This window comes from Nilaparvata lugens, chromosome 3 (genome assembly GCF_014356525.2).
Source record: "Nilaparvata lugens isolate BPH chromosome 3, ASM1435652v1, whole genome shotgun sequence".
Lineage (NCBI taxonomy): Eukaryota > Metazoa > Arthropoda > Insecta > Hemiptera > Delphacidae > Nilaparvata > Nilaparvata lugens.
Window position 1 is genome coordinate 8,901,023 of NC_052506.1, and position 25,286 is coordinate 8,926,308.

The 25,286-nt window shown below is 32.1% G+C and overlaps 1 protein-coding gene across 3 annotated transcripts in view; it reads right to left on the reverse strand.

Annotated features, from left to right (window-relative positions):
• LOC111053226 (uncharacterized protein C18B11.02c) overlaps nt 1-25,286 on the reverse strand; it is a 658,598-nt gene that overhangs the window by 17,955 nt on the left and 615,357 nt on the right. For 2 of the 3 annotated variants that reach the window (XM_039425336.1, XM_039425337.1), the window contains exons 4-6: nt 21,081-21,202; nt 20,189-20,289; nt 12,517-12,604 (exon numbers count right to left, since the gene is read on the reverse strand). In XM_039425336.1, the coding sequence (XP_039281270.1) occupies nt 12,517-12,604; nt 20,189-20,289; nt 21,081-21,202 (311 nt within the window). Of the gene's footprint in view, nt 1-4,435; nt 4,524-12,516; nt 12,605-20,188; nt 20,290-21,080; nt 21,203-25,286 lie in introns of all 3 variants that reach the window. The other variant, XM_039425338.1, reaches the window with a different exon arrangement.

A 25,286-nucleotide genomic window follows, 5' to 3' on the forward strand; every position in this document is an offset into this window, starting at 1 on the left:
TTCACTTTTAAGTTTTATAAGAATACAATAGTAATAATTCCAGTGAAAACAAGATGGATAATCAACATCGATTTACAAAATGTTTTTATAAGTGGTACAATGTTTCACAAATTGGTAATTTGTTGAAATAATTACAATTTACTATACAAGTGATAAATCTCAATTAATAAGGTTTTATCATTATGTATGAGTTCTTGTAAGAGTATGTAGAACTGACAGCAGATTGTAAATAATATTGTTTTGTTTTTTATGAGGAATAAAGAAGTTTTTGAATTGAATAGGTATTCTTCCTATAATAATATTTCGTTCGATACATTATTTAGAAGAAAAAAAACACTTTATTTATAGATATCCTTGATCATTATATTCGTTCTATACAGCACTAATAAAATGTTTTCATAAAATGGTACAATGTTTTACAAAATTGGCAATTTGTTAAAGCGATTAAAATATTTCGTTCGATACATTATTTGAAAAACACTCCATTATTGTATCCTTGATCAAAATGTTCATTTGATACAGCATGATCAAAATATTTTATTTATAGTTATCCTGGATCGGAATAGATTAATGCAGTATTTAGAAAATAAGATTCCTTCTCGTTTACAATGAAATATTTATTCGAATCCCGTTTTTAATATAGTTATAATCCTATTTAATGGTATTTTTCTTTTTTCATTTTATATTGTATTTTACTTTATTTGTTTATAACCATTTTTGGAATTGTAATTATGTTTTTAGGACAAATAAAGATTTGATTTCAAATCAAATGTTTCTATTGACATTCACAATGATACATGTATCACATTGATATGTAACTATAGTTTGATAAGATTGATCAAGATTGATCAGTTTATATTCTAATTCAAATTCTATTCAAATCAACATTTACAAAATCTTATATTTTTGTTGGTCTAAAGCGATATTATAATTCATGTCTTTGAAATAGCTTATATGATTATTCTCAAAGTATTATTAATTCCATTCTTTATCGCCACATACAGCATGAACCAGCAATTCACTTGGATATTTATAAATATTTGTTGGTCTACATAGATATAATGAAGTTGAAGATTTATTTTCTTGAAATGTTCTATGTTATGTTTATTATGAAAGTATGAATAATTCCATTATTTATTACCACCTACAGCATGAACCAGCATAATAGGCTATGACTTTGATCTCTCTAAAAATGAGGGAACCTCAAGACAATCTTGAGAGAAACCAGTTCATAAAAATCATTGATGAATAGTGATAGAATTTCTCAGAGGTCTGTGAGAAATATTATTATAAAATCAAATTTATCATTCAACAAACGACCCAACTTTTCAATATAGTGTTCTACGTAACTATCAGTTCAATTATTAAATAGGAATCTTCTTAGAATATTATGTTCAGAAATAATACAAAATTATTGCATAATTATATCAACGAATAAATAAATAAATAATTCTCAAGTAGTGATTGTACTGATTCAATGGTATTGAATTTCATTTTATTTCGATAGATGTGTTTGAACCAGAATTTAAGTTTGCTGGAGATTCAATAGATGAACAAAGTAATTTTATTCATGGTTTTTAACATTATTTCAAATATATATTCTATTCAACATGCTTTCTTGAATAATTTATAATATTCAATAAAAATTTGGGAAAAATAATGACAAACACGAAATAAAAATATGCCATGCAAGATAAGCGTGAAAGAAAGCATAAGTGAAAAGCTAAAACCTAAGCGATATTTGCAATTTAATGAAATTGCACACAAGCTAGAATGATAGTACCAGAAGATCCAACATCATACTCAGACACAATCTTTTATTTATTTATTTTTTGATAAAGTTTATTATTAAATTTTTTATCCCAATTTCAATTAAAGTTTTGAATATTGAGTCCCATCAAATACAACTGCACTGAACAATAAATTTGTTACAAAATAATATTAATCAGTGTATCTAATAATAATAGTCTAAACCTTTGTGTTTGTGAAGATGTGTCTAAACGTTTTAAATAGGTAGTGTAAAAATGTAAATAGCAATAACTGAGTTTACTGACATGTCCCATATTAGAGGAGTAGGTAATTTTCAGGGGAATGCATTGTAAAATTTACACTTTCTGAAAATAAGATGAATTTTGAATGAAATGTGATGGAATAATGTATGTTGAATTAGTTTGTATATATTCTCGGCTCCAGAGAAATCAAGAAGTGATTGATCTGATGATTCTTAAATGAAACAAGTTGACCAGACTTCACATAACTTCGAAAAATTCCTTTTTTCTCTAATACTTTTATGATACTATTTGGTAGGTCTCCAATTATTGAAGTCGACTGAGAAGATGCGTGATATTCAAATCTAGATTTCATTTCAAGATGCTCAGAATGTTTTATTTGATTTAAACATGAAAACTTGAAACATGTAAATTGTCAGTACAGTGAACTCGGTTAGGTCTATAGCGATTGTCAAACTGATGTTCACTGAAATGTAATATGAATTGAAGTTCAAATTCAAATTCTATATTTTTGTATAAATACAATATAGAACTATCACTATAAATATTGCTCATGCTGGATTGCACCACCCAACATATTTTTCAGAATCAGCAGTAAGCTAGGTAAATATTATCCAGTGATTCCATATCCATTCCAATTCATCAATATACATATTAAATATTCATCAGATTCTTCTTGATAAGTCAGCTATCGGTGATCACTCAGCAGGATGTAACTAGGGACACTACTAGTTTCTCGAAATGTTTTTAATAATATATACAGGGTGTTCTTAAAAAAGGTGCCCATAAGTCAGGGCGTGATTCCTCTCATCAAAAGAAGAAAAAAAGTTCTAATCAACATGGGTCCGAAAATTCTACCAAGTTATACAGGGTTAAAGATTTCGTCTGAATTTCAGTTCCCCTGCCGAAACGAAGCCCTACAGGTATATTTGTTGGCTGTTAATTAAGATGTACAATTTATAGGGTACTTTATGTAAAATGAACTGAGAAATTGAATACAACCGTTTCCAGACCTTTAGCTACAGTATTTTTCAAGATATGTGAAGAAATACGCGGAGCTTTGTCCCAAAAAATAAGTTCCTTTAAAGTTTGGTGAAGATTAAACATGATCAATGATTTTAGACAAAATCTGTTAAGATCTCTATTTTTCATGCGTTTTGTATGTACAGTAAATTAGGATTATTTTTTCAAGATTGCGTTTGTCTATTATAGACTTATTCTACATCTTTCTCTTCGAAATTAAATTTTCTACAAGTTCTGTAGCAAAATATTTTGTGTTTATTGTACATTTAACATAGTCAATCTGCTTCAGGAACTTATTTTTTGGAACCAAGTTTCGCGTATTTCGTCACATATCTTAAAAATTACTGTAGCTCACGGTCTGGAAACGGTTTTATTCAATTTCTCTGTTCATTTTACATAAAGTACCCTGAGTTTATCATCTTAATTAACAGCCAAACCGTAGGGCTTCGTGTCAGCAGGGGCACAGAAATTCAGACGAAATCTTCCACTCTGTATAACTTGGTTTTTTGGACCTATGCATGTTAATTAGAACTTTTTTCTTCTTTTGACGTGAGGAATCACGCCCTGACTTATGGGCACATTTTTCAGAACACTATGTGTACTAGTGGTTGTAACAATTTCAAGTAGTTTCTACTCATAATTCTAACTCAATTGTGAAATTTCAATAAAAATTTGATAAACCACTTTGAAGATTATTAATGCAGCAAAAATGTTTGAAGAGTGTCTGCATGTTTTATAACTTATTTGATTGAACTCCCAACCTAACCTATCCTAACCTAAACAAACCTTGAGTAAGAGTTTTTAACATAAATAAACCTTGAGTATAATCTCAGAGTTTTCAACATAAATTGTTTATCTAACCCAACCTATCCTAACCTAACCAAACCATGCATATAATCTCCAAGTTTTCAACATAAATTGTTTACCTATCCTAACCTAACCTATCCTAACCTAACCAAACATTGAGTAGAATCTCAGAGTTTTCAATATAAATTATCTAACTAACCTAACCTAACCTAACTAAACCTTGAGTATAATCTCAGAAGAGTTTTCAACATAAATTATTAACTTATTTGATAGAGCACCTAACCTAACCAAACATTGAGTATAATCTCAGAGTTTTCAACATAAATTATTCATCTAACCTATCCTAACCTAACCAAACATTGTGTATAATCTCAGAGTTTTCAACATAAATTATTTATCTAACCTAACCTAACCAAACCTTGAGTATAATCTCAGAGTTTTCAACATAAATGATTTATTTATCTATTTTATTTAGTAATTTATATTTTACACAATACATAAGAGAATGAATAATGGAATAAGATAGGAGTTTGATACATTACCTTGGGGTTGATTAGTTGAGGAGCATGCTTTAGAGGTTATTGAGGTTGACTTACCGGCAATGAACAGGGTTTGTCCAAGGCGACTATGTCTTCATCTACATGGACTAGACGCAAACGCTTTGCTAAGACAGGAGTCTCGTGTCTGCAAGGCAATTAGCACACTATACCACCAGAGCCAAGGCCAGCGCCAACCCACAGCCCACTTCCCATCAAAGACACCACAACATGCAAATTACACCTCTTCCCCACTTTCCATCCCAGCAACGATTCAAAGTACAAGTTATGGGATTTCAATTGTTGTTTCAAGAACATATTGGATTTGTGGTGTGATGGGCGTTTCGATTGAAGTATATACCTTACCTTACAAGCTGGCTATTCAACTTGACTTGAAAAAATATTATAGAATGAGAGAAAATCCAACAATCATATATGAAATGAATGAATAGAAAGACAGCATTATAACAAAGACATTAGTCTGAGATATAATTTACAATTTATTTCTATTAAAGTACGAAATGAACAGTTAATTAGTATGAGCTAGATCATAGGGTTGAGTAGGGAGGTAAGTTTTAGATTATTTTTATTATAAATAAGAAGAGAGGAAAATTGAAATATTCGAATTTAGTTGGAAAATGAGTTTGTAACAAATCCTCCTTACTTTCTACCTAACCCTTTAGCACTATACTACTTACTAGAAAAAAACTTTGAATAGATTAATAACTATAGAAAAATAATTTATTTTCAACATGATAATGGAGTCATGAATAGCTTATTATGTCTAGTAAAATAGCTCAAATGATTCTGGTCTGATCAGAATATTTACAGAAAAAAGGATAATATATAATTGAGGTTGTATTACAATATAAATCAAAACAGGAAACACACGACATAGATAGATTAAAAACACTTGGAAACTTACATTATTGTTTGGAAATTTTTCTTCTTCAACCACTCACTACTTGGTTGAAGAAGAGGACACAGCTCCTCGGAAATTTCCAAACAATAATGTAAGTTTCTAAGTGTTTTTAATCTATCTATGTTGTGTATTTCCTGTTTTAATTTATATTATAAAACTGTAAAGTGTTTCTGTTATGTGCTTCAAATGAAGTTATATTATGATATTTGTGTACATAGATTTTAATTTTGAACTATTGTGGATCATAAACTGTATATATTATTGTATAGTTATATTATGATATTTGTGTACATAGATTTTAATTTTGAACTATTGTGGATCATAAACTGTATATATTATTGTATAGTTATATTATGATATTTGTGTACATAGATTTTAATTTTGAACTATTGTGGATCATAAACTGTGATTTTCGAAAGATTTGAATGAAAAACTGTCTTCTTCAAATAATAGTTACTTCCTTCAATAATAGTTTAATTTATTGAGTAAATAAAATAGAACTTGAAATGAATAATTTTATATAGAGATGAATTGCAAGTTCAATAAGCCAGCTTAATAAGGTTAAACAATTTTATCCTTCAATCTTTTTATCTGAGTCTTAGGAGATATTTTAAAGCAGGATGGATAATCTCATTCACTCCATCACTTGAGGAGAGAGAGAGAGAGAGTGTAGTATATAAATGAAAGTACATATTAGTTTCGTGAGAAAATTTACAAGTCATCTTCATCCATTGAAATGATATGGTTTTGGAAATACTGCAGTGTAGGCTACTTCCAATAAAAGTATGTTATATGTTAATAATAAATAATAAATAAATAAATAATTTTATTCATGGAGGCAACAGGTAAAACCCATTTTGCCTCCTTCACACATAATGTCGTATACGAGTCACTATAAAATTGAAAACTTGTATTTTCAAAAAGAAAGTGTATGTTGAATACTTTATCCCTTCTTTTAAAGAAAAGGTTGTCCTTCTACCGTAATTTCTGGAGAAAAAACTTGGGAAGTGAAGAGCGCAGAATGAAGCAACACTTCATGTTCAATCAATTTATGAGCAAGTTTGGTTAATTGATTATTTGAATTTCTGCAACTGAATCTTTTAACACAGGTACACATGATACTTCCAAGTTTTGTTATCTCAATGGATTGATAATTTTATTCAACTATAATCTAGTCTATCCAAAGCTATTGAGCAGTAGATTGATTTATTATATCATTATAGAAGTATTATTGTTATTGTCTATAAATAATCAATGAAATTTGGTTAAAAAATATAATAGTTTAGATTCTCTTCTGTGACCATAGAGAGATGATTATCACAATTATCTTTCAAAGCTTATAGAGTATTGCGAAAAAACACTAGTCTATCCAAATCTATAGAGCAGTAGACTTTATTTATTATAGAATTATAGGAGTATTATTGTTATTGTCTATAAATAATCAATGAAATTTGGTTAAAAAATATAACAATTTTGATTTTTTTCTGTGATCATAGAGAGATGATTGATTATCACAGTTATCTTTCAAAGCTTATAGAGTATTGCGAAAAAACACTAGTCTATCCAAAGCTATTTAGCAGTAGACTTGATTTATTATAGAATTATAGAAGTATTATTGTTATTGTCAATGAATAATCAATAAAATTTTGTTAACAAATATAACAATTTTGATTCTCTTCTGTGACCATGGAGAAATGATTATCACAATTATCTTTCAAAGCTTATATAGTATTGCAAAAAAAAACTTTTAAAAGAACTGTTATAAATAGAGCGTACAAATTGTACGTATTTGTGATATTTCCCCTTGCATTGATACCTATATCAATAAAATCAAAATGACTAGAACATTCCAGGAAGAATAATTCTATTCAATCTAGGATTTAATCATTGTTGTATACAGTAGAAATGATGCTAATCATCCTTGAAAATGTAACCTGTGTGGTCACGAAACCATGGCCTTTACAAAATAAAACTGTATAATTTGATATGTGTGTTTTATTTCATGATGCTACTCTATAATATTTTTTCTCATTTTAACAGAAAGGTACCAGTATTGTTCCATAAGCCACTCTATTATTCTACATAATTCCCTACTATGATAAAATGTTATTGATAGACACTATTTTTGCGGGCCAGCCATAGCTATTTGAAATAGTGATCTATTGTAATAGACATTCAGTGCAGATTCCAATGAATTATGGTAGATTCAGTGAGTTTTATTTGACTACCTCAAATAGCTCTTACACGTCAGAAGAGCAGATTGAGTGGTTCAGATTCGTATCAATCCTTGTCTAAAAATTATGGATATCCAAAGAAATTGTAGAATTCATTTGAAAAAGTAAGAGAAAGTGGTATAGAACTATTCCATAATTGTTGGTATTTTATTATTCATGGAAGAGCTTCAAAACTATGAAACTATTTATTGAATTATTGTAGAATTCATTTGAAAAAGTAAGAGAAAGGGGTATAGAACTATTCCATAATTTTTGGTATTTTATTATTCATGGAAGAGCTTCAAAACTATGAAACTAATTATTAAAACAGAACCGAAACATCAGATTTCATATCTCAAAATGCAATTTGCGTTGCATTTATGACTTTTATATAGATTTTCAATAAACTTGGACTTTCTATTACCTGTAACTGAATATCGTACTTACTGTGCACATCAATAATACAGTATGTGAATTCTGAAATTGATGTTGCTTTCCATGACGAAACACTATATATAATAACTTTGTTGTAGTTCATACACTGTGAAACTTGTAAATATTTGAAAAAACACTTACTTTCCTTGGAGTATTGAGGAATGCATTTGATGAGAAGCTGATGAAGCTCCTCTTCAGGAGTGAAATGCATTCCTCAATACTCCAACAAAAGTAAGTGTTTTTTCAAATATTTACAAGTTTCACAGTGTATGAACTACAACAAAGTTATGTGAATTCTGCCTGACATGAAGATTTATTTATAGGGGTGAAATTTATCATACCTGAGCTTATATAATATATGCATTTTCTTAATGGAATCATGTTATAATCTCATATCTCACTATAATATCATGTTCTAGAATGCAATATTCAAACAAATTAACAACAGCTATTCTCAAAGACTAGAATATCAACTTTGATATTGACTCTGATTACTTTATAAAACAAAGCAATATTTTGTATTCGACTAACGTTTATGAAGTGTTTTTTTAACTGCAATAAGTCTTGTTAAGGTAGGCGCACACAGATCGTCATCGGACGGACGGCACGCCACGGACGGATCGGACGATTAGATTTGATGCATTGTTTTCGATTGGAGTGCGCATACCTATACGATGCGGATGACGGATGCTGATCTGTGTTCGCCTACCTTTAAAGTCTCCTCTTAGCTACTAATTTCGGTGTAGGCGAATTATAGAATTATACCCATTAAAAGAGTGTATTATTATTTGATTTCTCTGTTGACCACCCTTGGACTTAATACAGAACACAATTGAATGTCGCTCAAGAGTTTCGTAGGTCGAACCAGGAAATCATTTTTTCATCGAGTATTCATGGTACACCGTAACAAGATCAACTAATTTTGAGTAAATTACTTGAATGAGAAAAATACCTCATTATAATAGATATGATTGATGTTTTTGTATATTGTATTATGTGGTTGTTGTTTTTTAAAATGACTAATTAAAAATCAATATATTTCTAGAAACCAGATTGAGATCGAAACAGCATTGGCAATTGAGATGTTGGAGGGTTTGAATTGGAGTAACGAGGTCTGTGTTGAGAAGTTATTTAAATAAACATTTCAATTTGAAATCGATCAAATTCCGAACATTTGTGCAGCAAAACTTGAAGAATAGATTGGTTATTACAATGGAGTAGCTATCTACCATACTACTCATGTAGAATGGAGACTAATTAATTTTACTCTATGGGATGGTGCTATAATGTTTGTGAAGTTTGTATGTAATAATTTATTACCAATACGGTACTTTACTATCACTAGTACTTTTTACTCAGATGCAGTCTTCTCAGCATCTAGTTAAATTAAGGTTACTCTCTCAAATTAATTTGCAAAATAAACATGCGATCAGTATAGATTGTGCAAATGAAAAAAATAGTTTACAAAGATAAAGCCCAAGAAGTTTATAATTTGTCAGGTATTTACTGAGCTAAAAACCAGTACCTAGTGGAGTATTTTATGAATATTAATATTTTTGAGGATTATAATTTTTCGAAATGGAAAATTACTTAAATGAGAAAAATACCTCATCATCATAGATATGGTTGATGTTTTTGTATGTTATAGATGTGGTTGTTATTTTTTAAAATGACTCATTAAAAATTAATGTGCGTTTTCTAAATATTATTTTAATTCTTCAATGTTGTTTTCCATCACGAACTGCTTATTATTAAATCACTTTTTGCTATTAGAAAAAACGACTTGGTTGACAACCAAGAAGATGGCGGACCTGCCGAAAGATGTCGTTGTCACAGTGAGTGATTAATTCATTTATTGTAAAATATCTGACTGCTAGTCGTTTCTTCTAATAGCAAAAAGTATTATTTTCAGTTATTGAATCATGATTAATTAAAATGAATGGCATTAATTTCCAAAATAATGAACAAGAAATAATGATAGAGCAAAGAGAAATAGTCGATAATTTAAATTACATTTTATTTAGTTGCATTATCCACTTTGATAAACCTATAACTGTATGTGAACATTGATGAAAAAATAATAATTTAGAGGTTATAAATACCTGTTTGACCATAAGACAGGTTAGCAGCAGCTGAAGTAAGAGATTTGAATCTGCAGATTCTGAAAATAGTCCCTGAGTTCATGTAAGTCTACAGAACCAACAAAGGCATGCATATGAAGGAGCACAGTACCTATTCTACCAACAATTTTATACTGTAAAAAGGTAGGTACTGTGAAAAGGGTGTTAAGTGGATGTGGGTGGGTAAGACCCCAAGCGATTGAAACAATGTTTGGAGGAAGTATTCAGGAAAAATCAAAGAATTCTGTATTTTTCGAAATGGTTTGTCAAAATATAGGTAAAATTTAGAAAAAATTGGTTCATGAATGAAGTAAGTTATGGCTGTTGGAGAATGTTCATTAAGTTGATATTTGATATCAAATATTCTGATAAACACAGATTTATTGATACTTAGAAAGACCGGTTCCCGGTTTATAAACAGATAATCAGTTTACCAGAGATTGACAATAGTGTAATAACCGAAACCGGTCTTTCTAAGTATCAATAAATCTGTGTTTTTTTTTTAATTTCTTAGTCTTTTCATTTAATATGAATAATTACCACAATATCAACTTCTCAACTACAAAAAAGTACTCTTTAAGTAATGGGATTCTAGAAATTTTCGGTTCCACCTTGTACTGTAGAAAAGGTTTCAAGTGAAAGTGAGTGAGTAAGTCTTTACATTTTGACAAACAAAAATCAAACGAGACACCCATCAAGGGCCGTTTGCACAAGGGAAGTTTAAATCAAACTAGATTAGCTACGATTATTCATCATTACAGGTATACCTATCACCTGTATTTTGAGGTGCTGATTTAGGTTCCAACTTTTACTATGAAAAGGGTTTCAAGTGGATGTAGGAGGGCAAGTCTCTACATTTCGACAAACAAAACGAAAACTAGACACAGATCAAGGGCTGTTTGCACAAGGAAAGTTTAACCAAACCAGATTTAGTCCAGTCAATATAGACATAAAAAAGGGATGTGCTTGCAATTTATATTGTAGTTCTGATTTTTCTATATTATTATTATTTGGGTACATAAGAGGAGTCCAGAACCTATTTCTTCATGCAAAATTTCCTTGTGTGTACAGAATGGCCCAAAAACCTCGTATTTTCGGCTCATTTTCCAGTTTTCAGCTATTTCTGTCAAATCTCTTGATCGGACAAAAAAATTTGCTCCCGTCTCTTTTTCAGATTATAAGATTCTGAATAAAATGAGATCATTCAGAACTTTCTATCTCAAATGAGTACTGAGTTATGATTTTTCAAAAATGAGAAATTGGAGGTTAATATAAATACGAGGTTTTTGGGCCACTCTGTATCTAGCACAAGGAAATTTTGCATGAAGAAATTGGTTGTGGACTTCTCTTCTAGGTACCCAAATTAGTTATTTGTGCAACTAGTGCACAAAGTGACAGTTTGCTGCACCGAAAGAAACGTTTATGCACGAGCCGTAGGCGAGGGCGGAATGGTTTCTTGAGTGCAGCAGAGGCACGTATTTCACATTAAATCTTTCCTACAGTTACCATTGAATATGAGAAGTGGTTTGTTATGGGTAAAATGATGGCTGAAATCCATCGAATGTTTGTATAATTTTGTTACTAATAACAACTTTAATTTATTTTAAACTTGATAATCCAATTGAAAATTAATAATCGATAATTTATTCAAATTAAAAATTAAATTAATTCATTCAATTTGAAAAATTTTGAGTAAATCTCAATTTCTAAATAATTTTTCAACCAATCAATTTATGAATGAAAAAATATTATTTGATATAATGAATAATTTATAATACCGTATTCAAAATTTATAATTTAATGAGTTCTCATTTTTATTTATTTGGAAATCAGAAAAATATAGATAGAACAAATTTGCATTCAAAATACACGCCAACAATGTCAACAGCTGATTGGGATGGCTTCAAGATAATACGCAAAGTATTAAGAGTACGCAAAGTAATAGAGCCGAAAAGTGATTCTTTGCGTTCTGTGATCAATGCAGGAATGGTCACTTTTCATGGTAACTGTAGGAAAAATATATTATAAAATCAGAACTACAATATAAATTGCATGCACCAATGTATATAGTGACTGGACTAATTAGCTACGGTTGGTTATGTATGATTATTATGTGATGGCCTGTATTTTGAGATGCTATAATCCGGTTTGAACTTATACTGTGAAAAGGAGTTCTGGATGGGTAAGGCCCGGTTGCACAAAAGCCGGTTTAATTTTAACCGTGATTAATTTCCGTGAGGTCTTTCTGATAAGACTTGATTGGTTCTTGTGGAATTAATCATGGTTAAAATTTATCCAGCCTTTGTGCAACTGGAATCAAGTGTATGAATTTGATGTGGGTGGATGGGTGGGTGTGAGTCTCAACATTTTGACAAACAAAAAGCCATCTAAACATGCATGCAGACTAGGACTAGGTCTAGGACTGGTTCCTGGCGTCTCAGTGCCACTTACAGGAATTGAGGCCGGTTTGTTTACAACGACCACATCCTCGTCCATGTGTATTATCGCAATCGGATCAGCTGTTACGGGAACCTCGTGTCTGCAACACAACAACACTTGATTGCAACAACGTCTTGCTCATGCACTTGCTCATCCTTGCATCCTCACAACCTGTACGCCTACTTCAATAATCTACAAGTTGCGCCAGAGAAACTTACTTATTTGAAAGGTCAATTAAAACAAAAGTACTTTGGATATTGTTTCAATCTTTTTTTTTAAATGAGAATACAATATCTCAATTTTTTCCATGCAGTCTTGAAAATGACATCATACCAATGGCGACCCCCATTGTGCATACACTGATAAAGTCGATTTTTGAAATTTCGTTGCAGTATATTTATTCATCAATTTACAATGCAAATGACACTAATGTAATAACATTGGTAGATAAAATAATAAGGTAGTCCTTGTGCTATTTTTCTTCCAAATTTATAGGTGACAAAGTCCACAATAAGGTTAGAATTTCGCGTCTACAATTTTTATAAAATTTTAGTCAAAAATAAACATGAAAACTATAAATTTTGAATTTAGATGGCTTGAATTAGTAAATTGATTAGAAATATTCAATCGGTATGTTGGCAACGGCATCACGAATGTTGTTCTTGAGGTGTGCTATGGTCCTTGGTCCATCGACAAAAACCAGGGATTTCAAATAACCCCATAAAAAAATCGCATTGTGGAACCGCATTTTCGAATGACCGCGTCTTCAGGCAGGTTGTCAATCAGCATATCACATGCATTTTGACGGGCAACAAAATCGCATTCGTCAGTCAATTCTTGAACAACAGCCAATTTATAGGGATGAAGTTTAAGGTCTTCATGGAGAATTCGTTGAACATTGGAGTCAAAAATTGCCATTGCGAGCTGAAAGCCGGGGAAAACGCACAACTGACTGCCTCACTCTTTCAATATTTTCTGGAGTTCTGATGGTTCGTTGAAGTCCATTTCTGGGTTTAGCGACACTTCCACACTCCTGAAATGAGTTAACCCACGATATAATCGAATTTTGGCCAGGAACGAATCTGTGGGGAGGAATTTCAAATCGAGCGCGGAAGGTGATCGACCATTAGAAAAGAAGCTCTCAACTGCGAAGGCCTGCTGCTCTCTAGACCGGAGCATGATGGCTATTTACTTGAGGGAGGATAAATTTGAGAAATTCCCCCTCCAGATGCGTCCCTCCTGCTCTTCTACACTAACAATTCAAAGCACCGGAATTTTTTCAAATAAGTAAGTTTCTCTGGCGCGCCTATCACCACTGTTCTAATGTTTGGGGCCCTAGTGTGAAGATACAAGATCGCTTAGTCCAATGACGAGTTACAGTGTGAATAGTTTCTAGATCCTATTTCGATTAATCAACAACTGTTCTAATGTATGGCCCTAGTGTGAAGATCCAAGATCGCTTAGTCCAATGGCGAGTTACAGTGTGAATAGTTTCTAGATCCTATTTCGATTAATCTACAACTGTCTAATGTATGGCCCTAGTGTGAAGATCCTAGATCGCTTGTTACTGGCGAGTTATTGTGTGAATAGTATCTAGATCCTATTTCAATTAATCAACAACTGTTCTAATGTATGGCCCTAGTGTGAAGATCCAAGATCGCTTAGTCCAATGGCGAGTTACAGTGTGAATAGTTTCTAGATCCTATTTCGATTAATCTGCAAATGTTCTAATGTATGGCCCTAGTGTGAAGATACAAGATCGCTTAGTCCAATGGCGAGTTACAGTGTGAATAGTATCTAGATCCTATTTCGATTAATCTACAACTGTTCTAATGTATGGCCCTAGTGTGAAGATCCAAGATCGCTTAGTCCAATGACGAGTTACTGTGTGAAAAGTTTCTAGATCCTATTTCGATTAATCTACAACTGTTCTAATGTATGGCCCTAGTGTGAAGATCCAAGATCGGTTAGTCCAATGGCGAGTTACTGTGTGAAAAGTTTCTAGATCCTATTTTGATTAATCAACAACTGTTCTAATGTATGGCCCTAGTGTGAAGATCCAAGATCGTTTAGTCCAATAGCCAGTTACTGTGTGAATAGTTTCTAGATCCTATTTCGATTAATCAACAACTGTTCTAATGTATGGCCCTAGTGTGAAGATCCAAGATCGCTTAATACAATGGCGAGTTACAGTGTGAATAGTTTCTAGATCTTGAAGTGAAAATTTAGGATTTTGTACTCCTGATTAATATTGGAGTCCTAATTCCAATGAAAATAATACTCTACAGTGTAATATAATATACGAATGTTCCATGAATGGTGTTAGTTTGGAATTTATGAAAATTTTCAATAAAAAGTCAATCGTTGAAACAAAAAGTTCCAATAGTGGCAATACTCAAGAATCGCAATGTGTTCATAGTACGCTGAAAACAAGAAATATTAATTTATGCACTGTGGTTGTCATCATACACGTATTTAGTACATATTATTATATCAACGCAATCAATCAACTATTATCATACAAAGCAGCAAAGAGCTCCAAATATATCTCAAGTAAAGATATTCACCACTTCACATTGCATGCATTATTAAGGTGCGTACAGATATACGCGCCGCGAACATGAGCAATTCATTTTTAATCAGCTGACTATATCTGAATTTTTACAGAAAAGGTAAGATACAGATATAAAAAGCTTGACATCAGCTGATTAGAAGTGAATTATTGCTCATGTTCGGACGCGTATATCTGTCCGCACCTTTACAGTGAATGAATTCGGTCACAAAGAATCCTTATTTTTCGGGATTTTCGTTTGACCTACAAAGTATAAACCGATACAGTGCATAGTAACTCAAATATGCCATTTTATTGTCTCTTTTATTTATAGGGCTTCTTGTAATATAAATATAAATAAAAAACTTAGTACCCTTTTTTGAATTATATCACTTGAAAATGAATGGCATCAATGTTGAAACATGTTGTGATTAAATAATTCAAAAAAGGGTACTGAGATTTTTATTTCTATTTACAGTAACTCAAATCTATAAAACATATTGAATCATTGAATATGCTTAAAATGAAAATTACTCCAATGCATTTAAATGTATAGTTAATAAGAGCCATTTCATTATATGGAACAATATAGTTAATTTAATTTCATTGACACAAACTTCTGGATTAGGCATACAGTTCAGCTTTTCCATTTCAATTTATTTCACCAAAACACAGAATACAGTACAAAGATGTTACAATCAGAAAAAAAAACAATAATTATTATTCTAAATATCTATATCAACTATCTGTAAAATACGGCTGGAGATGAAGAACTACTGGCATAAGTGAAACACTTGTTCGCCAGTAGGAGTAGAGACTTAACTGTTTCTGAATCTTAAGCTAATAATTTAAAATGGAATCTTTTTATTCAAATAATGGTAAGTATATTTAAATACTTAAGTATAAATTGAAAAAGGATACACACGACACAGATATGACCACTTCCTGTTTGATTGACAAAGGGAGCCCAGCTCTCGAAAATTTTCGTTTATAATGTAAGTTTTTAAGTGTTTTTAATCTATCTGTGTCGTGTGTATCCTTTTTCAATTTATATTATAAAACTTTAAAGTGTTTTCTGTTATGTGCTATAAATACTTAAGTATATATTTCAATATTGCACTGATACAGAAAATCAACTGAATTCCATTATGATATTCTTTTTCTTCTAATTATATGATAATATATGATTGATAAATGTAATCTTATTGTGGAATAAAGTTTGAGAAAGAGCAATGTTCACTCCTCATTGTGTCCTCATCTAACGAAAAAAAGGCATTACTGTTCAACACGGTACAATATTAGTCTTACATTTGAAAGGGTTTACTGTAAAGAGTTTCAACTGATCTTGGGGATTTCATAGTTCCCGGGCTGACAAATAATTTTTGAATAGTAGCGCTAATCGAATTTTCATCAAGCTGTTTACCCTGTTGTCAATATTTGGCGTAGCAGAAGTCTTCGGGGTGAATTACAGCATTTAATTTGGATTTTCGTTTAATAATAATAAGTTAAGTTGTCTTGAAATTTCTTCTTAAATTGAAAAATGTTGTATCATGTTTTGACGAATGAGAGGAAATGATAAGAATTAATCATGACATATTTGTAACCAATATAACATACTGATTACTTAGTTCAGACAAATAATGCACTTTGTACCACTATTGAACATTATTTAAAAGCTTTCTCTTGGTGCGTTTTTAGAGCATATGAAGATTCAATACTTAGTTGTGAATAAGTTTATAATTCAGCATCCATTATGCAGACTTCAATCGTGGAAGTTTCTAGTTGAAGGAGTTTTATGAAGCGTAGTTGTAAAAAATTGCAAAGACGAGATATTATTATATTCGACTATAGAATAACAATGTACGGTATTTATTCTCATCAAACACTCTTCATCTTTCCAAGATAACTGCCAATCAATAAATAGGAATACCTCCCAAAAAACTATGGAACTCAAGAAGTGTTTTATTCTTACCACAGCCTCCCTAACTCTGAGAAGATCTTTGGGGATGAGAATATTAATTAAATTCAAGATTCTACATCACAGTAACTCAAGCTGTATTAAACATGCTATTAGATTAATCTACCATGAGAGTTAAGCTATCTACAAAATGCTCATTCTGAAATGAATCTAGCATGAGATAATCCATGAGACGGCGAACAAGTTTCCAGTGCTTTCATAGGATGGAAAGATAATATTGTTACTCTTCAAGATAGAAGCTGTATGATAGGGTAAGTCTGATCATGAAAGCAAACACAATTTTCTGCAGGTATCCAAAGGAAACTGATAAGTGTGTCCCAGTCCCAACATCCTTTCAATATAAATTCTAAATCCCATCCAAAACTAACAAAATATGGCTTACCGGAAAAATCAATGTGTTCTATATGCTAAAACTGAATTGAATTCTGTGTTGGTCTAGACGAAAATCGGAGAACCAATGGCAGACAAAGTATTATGCACGTCAAAATGCAGATTTTAATTTTATTTTACGCTCAGATGGAATAGTATTATTCAAAGAGTAATATCATAGCCACCTCTAACACAAGGCCGCGGCCTACGATATTGCAACGTCGCAGTGTAGGCCTACAATCTAATACATGATTGGTGAAAAAGATCAGCTGGTATTTTTTTTAATCTTTTTCATCAATCATGTATTAGAATCTAGGCCTACACTGCGACGTTGCAATATCGTAGGCCGCGGCCTTTTATTAGAGGTGGCTATGGTAATATTGTTCTATTACCGGGTTCTATCAGGACCTCCTAAATACCTAATATTTAGGAGGTCCTGGTTCTATTAACAAGATAATTCAACCAGCTAGTACAATCTAGGAATTGGAGTTAATAAATCATTTCCAATTATTGTAGGAGACAAAATTAATGTCTTGAAAAGAGAAGAGGAAATACGGACCATAAATGCTGAAAATATGTAGATAACATAATAATAATACATGTTTGCCTATTATGGAAAATAACATATTGATCTTGCAAAATACTCAAAAAAACTCTCCCAAAAAACTCCCTGTTTAACTGATATATAATGATATCCTTCATTTCAATCTAAATTTGGGAAAGGAACAGTTTTGGGCTTTAAGCCTGTTGTTCCCTTCCCAATCATTCATAGTTGAGAATTATATTGTATCCATCAATGTATAAATAGATAAATAAAAATTAGAATTAAAAATTAAAATAGATAAATATTTTTTTAAAATTAGTTGAGTAACTATAGTAATCTATAGTGTAACTAGAAGTGTTGAACTGATATTCTAACAGTTTTAATTTATATTATATTATCATTGATGATCTTTATTATTTTGAAATTAATTTATTCCTCAGATGAACAATCTAATCTTTTGATTATTTATAACCTTCTCTTTCTGCTCAAAACTTTCAAGTAAGATCAGTAACCATTTAATTCTGTTATACAGATATCCTTTTCATTTTCTCTATATGGAAATGCCAAAATAATTTTTATTTTATAATGAGACTAATACATCAAGGAAAATAACCACCAAATGGTAACAGAATTCATAGTATTTTCTACATCAAAATGCCAAAATACTTATAATTTTATAATGAGACTAATACATCAAGAAAACTAACCACCAATTGGTAACAGAATTCATAGTAACTATACAAGTAGGCCTATAAATGAGATAATAATAACAAGTTGTACGATTTTGAGTTTGGGGTTGAAACAATCAATTCAATAAAGGGTGTAAATTCAGTAATATCACACATTTTGAAACACCAAGATTTGTACAGAAGGGAGATTATTGGTTTTTGAGAAAAATGTCAGGTAGTTCTTTGTTCCATGTTTTTATTTATGAGAGGATTATTCATATGGATTAAATAGCGTCCTCTGCCTTTCTATTCAGAAGGGTCTGAAACTTGTCAAAGCATCAGATACAGGAAAAAACGGACAAAAATTGAGAAAATAGAAACAAACCAATCATGAGCTCTTTCTCCGAATGAAATGAATCTTCAGTGAATTTGTATGAGTGGGGAAAAATTGTTAATCACTTTGGGCTACCAATAATGGATGGTTTTGAACGAAAAGTACAGGGTGTTTCAGAGAACGGGAGATTTTGAAAGTTGAATAATTTCAAGAAAAACAAATCTTTAAATAAAGTTTTTCATATCATTCAATAGTAAAAATAATGTCATTTTAGAATAAATACCATAACATTTATTTTTGAAGATGACATCTTGCAGGTTTGCTCCTTTTCTACGCAAACATTCCAGTAGTCTCTTCGTTATATTGTCCATGGTTTGACATAACATTAAGGTGCGTACAGATTTACGCGCCGCGAACATGAGCAAAAAAATTCACTTTTAATCAGCTGATGCCAAGCTTTTTATATCTGTATCCTACCGTTTCTGTAAAAATACAGATATAGTCAGCTGATTAAAAGTGAATTGCACATGTTCACGGCGCGTATATCTGTACGCACCTTTTACATCTGGAATTATTTGAAATCGCTTCTCGAATCTTGGCTTTCAATTCTGCAACAACGGAAGAATTGGAAACCAAAATTCGAGAAGCGATTTCAGTAATTCCAGTTGTAATGTTACGTCAAACCATGGACAATGTAACGACAGGAATGTTTGCATAGAAAAGGAGTACACCTGCAAGATGTCATCTTCAAAAAATAAATGTTACGGCATTTTTCTAAAATGGCATTATTTTTACTATTGAATGATATGAAAAACTTTATTTGAAGATTTCTTTTTCTTGAAATTATTCAACTTTCAAAATTTCCCGTTTCACTGAAACACCCGTGTATTTAGGAATTGGAATTTGGAGTTTTTGGGAGTTCTATTTGCTCTGAACGGAATAAGACCTGTTTTATTGTGTATGTTACGGTGCAAGTCAGACAGTGAATAAGATGGAGTAATATGCAGCCAACTACCGCACGCAAATAGGCCTAGGAATGATTATTGAAATGGCAGTTTAGTTTGCAAGCTTCCAATTCGTCTCACTTTCCAACAGTATTAATTATGATTACAACACAAATTCTACATTTTCTTTGAATATCCAAATCTTTGCTCATTACAAAGTGTACACCGGCAAATGGCTGCAATGTCCTAAAAGTGAGGTTAAGTCAGGTTATCAATAGTAGTTACTACAAACTTACCTATGAACAACATTGGCCAGGAGGTCGTTATGTTTTAGCCTATAATCCACATCCACCTTCTCATAGTTTACAGTCAATGAGCCTGTTCTTATACATCGCTCCTAGAAAACACCAGTCAAATAATTAGTTTACAATGCACAATTGAACCAAATTATACTAACAGGGAAATTGATTATGCTACTGTAAAATATGATATAAGGAAATTATATATAATACAGACTGCTCTACCGAGAAAAAACGCATTATCTAAAAAAGTTTCACAAAATGAGTTATATAGGATATATCAAAATTCTCAGCTCATCGAGCTCTATCTATTGAGCTAAACAAGAACGCAGTATTTCCTTTTGTTTAGGAAATAATAACATCAAAAACGCAGTATCTACATGATATTTCTTTTTTTACTAAGCAAAAACGCAGCATTTTCAATTTACTAAGGAAGAAGTAGGAAGGAGTCAGGAAATTCGCTTTCCAAAACGGGGCGTAGTCGAAGTTTTTATTTTCTCATTTCTATAATTGGAAACGTTTTTTCTTGACGAAATTAAACATTTCTAAATAATTCAAAATAGCTAAAACTTTACACTATTTTCACATTATTTTATTTTGTGTTTAATTTTCTAGTTTTTTTGAAATTTCATTCAAATGTAACTATGACAATGACTGCGACTACGCCCCGTTTCGGAAATCCAATTTTCTGACTCCAGCTGTTTTAAGTCTAGAACTTACTTAAATCCCGAGCTCGGAACCGGCTCTTAATGTTTTCTCAATAAGACAAAACTTCCATATTTTATCATCCGCCTGTTCTATGTTTAAGATGTTTAAAGAGCTTGAACTAAAAAAATTGAAGACTTGTAATAAATATGGAATAAATAATAATAAATGGAATGGTACTAACATATTCTTCAGCAGGATGTGCTCTGAATTCCCTGGCGAAGACATCAAGGATTTTCTCACCGACCCATCGGCCCTTGGTGAAGGTGGTGAACGTGAAGTAGTAGGGGTACACTTTCCGTAGCCCTGTCAAAACATTATTCCACATAATAAAACTTGGTAATACAATATTTTGGTTCGCATGCCTAAGCTCATTAGAAGATCATATAGAACAATTTTCTCAATACAGTGACAAGATAGTAAACAGTATAACAAGATGAAGCCATAGAGAAACAATAGCGTAAGTAGACATCCTATGGTATAGGGCGTTTATGTCGCTACTTTTTCTATTATCTCAAGCGGATTACTGTCGATTTTTAATGTTTCGACCGGGTAAGAGTGTATGAACGGCATAATGTGAGAGACTACCAGCGTCACAAAGCTTCACGGGAAAGAACTACGTGGACTATCGGCTTGAGATAACAGTAAAAGTTGCGACATAAACGCCCCATACCATGCGATATCTACTTATGCGATTGTTTCTCTATGATAAAACTTAATTATTACAATTTAATTTCAAGAATTGCACTAGCCTACTAACTATCCCCAATCAGTTTAAGCTTCAGAAATGGGCTACAAGTTCCTTTTGGATTGTGAATTTTTTCAACGTTCAAAGGTTCTTTGACTGAAGAGCACATAGTAGGCTAGAATATTATTAAAAACAATATAAAACATGAAGTACCCTTTTATTTAAAACATTTTAAACTTTATAACATTTCAAACAACTAGTTTCGGCCTACTTTGGCCATTTTCAAGTTTAAATTTAGAATTTAAAGCTTCACATGTTTAAATAAAAGGGTACTTCACGTTTCTATATTTAAAAAAAAAATTAATAAAGTAGTCCTTATAAGTGGAGTAATTTAAGGCTAGAGAATAGTATCACCAGAAGAAATATCAGAACTTTGAATAAAACATATGATAAATAATAATTATTGAACTGATCATTCTGCCTTCTCAGATATAAAATGAAATGTTTTATTGACAGAAATATAAAATTACAACATCTTAGAAATACCTCAAAGAACAATAGCATGAGTAGATATCCCATGGTATAGGGCGTTTATGTCGCAACTTTTACTGTTATCTCAAGCCGATAGTCCACGTAGTTCTTTCCCGTGAAGCTGTGTGACGCTGGTAGTCTCTCATACTGTGCCGTTTATACACTCTCATCCCAACAAGACAGTAAAAACCGACAGTAATTGATAATAATCGGTTCGAGATAACAGTAAAAGTTGCGACATGAACGCCCTATACCATGGGATATCTACTCATGCTATTGTTTCTCTATGATAAAACTTAATTATTACAATTTAATTTCAAGAATTGCACTAGCCTACTAACTATCCCCAATCAGTTTAAGCTTCAGAAATGGGCTTCAAGTTTCTTTTGGATTGTGAATTTTTTCAACGTTCAAAGGTTCTTGACTGAAGAGCACATAGTAGGCTAGAATATTATTAAAAACAATATAAAACATGAAGTACCCTTTTATTTAAAACATTTTAAACTTTATAACATTTCAAACAACTAGTTTCGGCCTACTTTGGCCATTTTCAAGTTTAAATTTAGAATTTAAAGCTTAACATGTTTAAATAAAAGGGTACTTCACGTTTCTATATTTAAAAAAAAAATTAATAAAGTAGTCCATATAAGTGGAGTAATTTAAGGCTAGAATAGTATCACCAGAAGAAATATCAGAACTTTGAATAAAACATATGATAAATAATAATTATTGAACTGATCATTCTGCCTTCTCAGATATAAAATGAAATGTTTTATTGACAGAAATATAAAATTACAACATCTTAGAAATACCTCAAAGAACAATAGCATGAGTAGATATCCCATGGTATAGGGCGTTTATGTCGCAACTTTTACTGTTATCTCAAGCCGATAGTCCACGTAGTTCTTTCCCGTGAAGCTGTGTGACGCTGGTAGTCTCTCATACTGTGCCGTTTATACACTCTCATCCCAACAAGACAGTAAAAACCGACAGTAATTGATAATAATCGGTTCGAGATAACAGTAAAAGTTGCGACATGAACGCCCTATACCATGGGATATCTACTCATGCTATTGTTTCTCTATGGTATTTCTAAGATGTTGTAATTTTATATTTTTGCCAATAAAACATTTCATTTCATATATGAGAAGGCAGAATGATCAGTTCAATTATTTATTATATGTTCTATTCTAAGTTATGATATGGGATATCTACTTACGCTATTGTTTATCTATGGAAATACATAATAAAAGCAATACAAATTTTACAACATGGGAAAATACTATTACAAAATAAAATGCAATGCCAATTGAGTATTTGCATCTCGAGGCACTAGACCTGTTTGAGATGGTGATATAAAATTGATTACAAAACTAGCGCTAAAATGTAGTTACTGAGGCCGACAGTCGCATATGAAGTGACACATATTACATAACAGTATCGATGATTTATCAATTTTAGCTTCGAAGTATATTGTACAATATTATGATAAACAAGTTTATAAGGCTACATGAGAATTCTAGAAAAGGCATCTATATTCTCACATTCCATTACAAATCTCTTAGCATCTCTCAAAAACCTTGATCGTATCTTGCCCTGATATTCATACATTACTTTTTGCTTTTGGAAAAAACGACTAGCAGTCAGATATTTTCCAATAAATGAATTAATCACTCACTGTGACGAGATCTTTCGGCAGTTCCGCCATCTTCTTGGTTGTAGACACCTCTAGACAACCAAGAAGATGGCGGACCTGCCGAAAGATCTCATTGTCACAGTGAGTGATTAATTCTTTTGTAGACAGCTCTAGACAATCAAGAAGATGGCGGACCTGCCGAAAGATCTCGTTATCACAGTGAGTGATTAATTCATTTGTAGACAACTCTAGACAATCAAGAAGATGGCGGACCTGCTGAAAGATCTTGTTGTCACAGTGAGTGATTAATTCATTTATTGTAAAATATCTGACTGCTTGTCGTTTTATCTAAAAGCAAAAAGTGATTTAATAATAAGCAGTTCGTGATGGAAAACAACATTGAAGAATAATTCATACATTACATTATCAATTACTCGGGAAACACAATCAAGTTTTTTCAATGCCTTGAACTAAAGTGCGAGATAAATTAATTTTAACACAGCTCTTTCTCGAAGACGGATGCTCTATCCTCCACTAATCACTCCCACTACCTAGCAGCATTCTAACGCGTCGCGCCAACACTCCCCTCCAGCTAGTGCCTGGCATTGTTCCAAAATCGTTTACTGGTCAGGTATATTGGTTTGAGATGTTTCCATCACAAGAACATGAAGCAAAATGACACGGCGCATCCAATTGTGCGCAGGATGTCCGTCTGTGTCTATGCTACAAACTGTGGAGGGAGAAATGGGTTTCTCCTCTTCATGTTAAAAGTAATTTATCTCGCACTTTAGTTCCTAATTACTGAGAATCTCTTAATTTGCACAGTTTTATACGACTTGCAAGATTGTATCAAATGAAGTAGCGACTAGACCAGCTACGTTTTTTGTATCGCCCATTCAAATTGCTTGTAAATGAGAGGACTATTGCGATGATAGTTATCAACTAGTCGAATCCCCGAATCGCTTCGACTAACGATGCTTATTTAGCATTTGCAAATGTCGGCAGGAATGTAGATGAGACTGTAGAAATGTAAAGTGAGTTCGAACACGTTTTTTCGGGTGGGCGTGAGCAAATAGAAGTGACAATGGTGTAATTACAGCGGTCCAAAGAAGCTCGTCGCTATTGAGTTTGCAAGATTAGAGATAAGCAAGTGTTGAAAAGAGCTGTGCTCTGTGTCTGGTCTGCCCCCAGGTGCTCGCTAATGAAAGTGAAGAGGAGAGTGAGAGGAGGGTATGCACTTTCCTTGAAAGAAGGAGAAGAAGTGAGGGATGCAGGCAGGTTCCCAACCCCACAGCTGAGTCAGCTATTGCATTGTTAGACGGCGGCGCCCTGTTCACACTCTTCTGTACTGAGGACACGGTAGGCACTTTGCTATCTTTTCTTAATCCTGTTTTCTGCTAACCACACACTAATTACCATCATCTACTCGCGTTGAGAGCGTCGCAGATCAAGCCCACTTCACATATTTTAGCTGAACAACGTCTGCTTACTAAGTCTGAACAGAGTTCGGAACGTGTTCTAGACAATACGAGCTA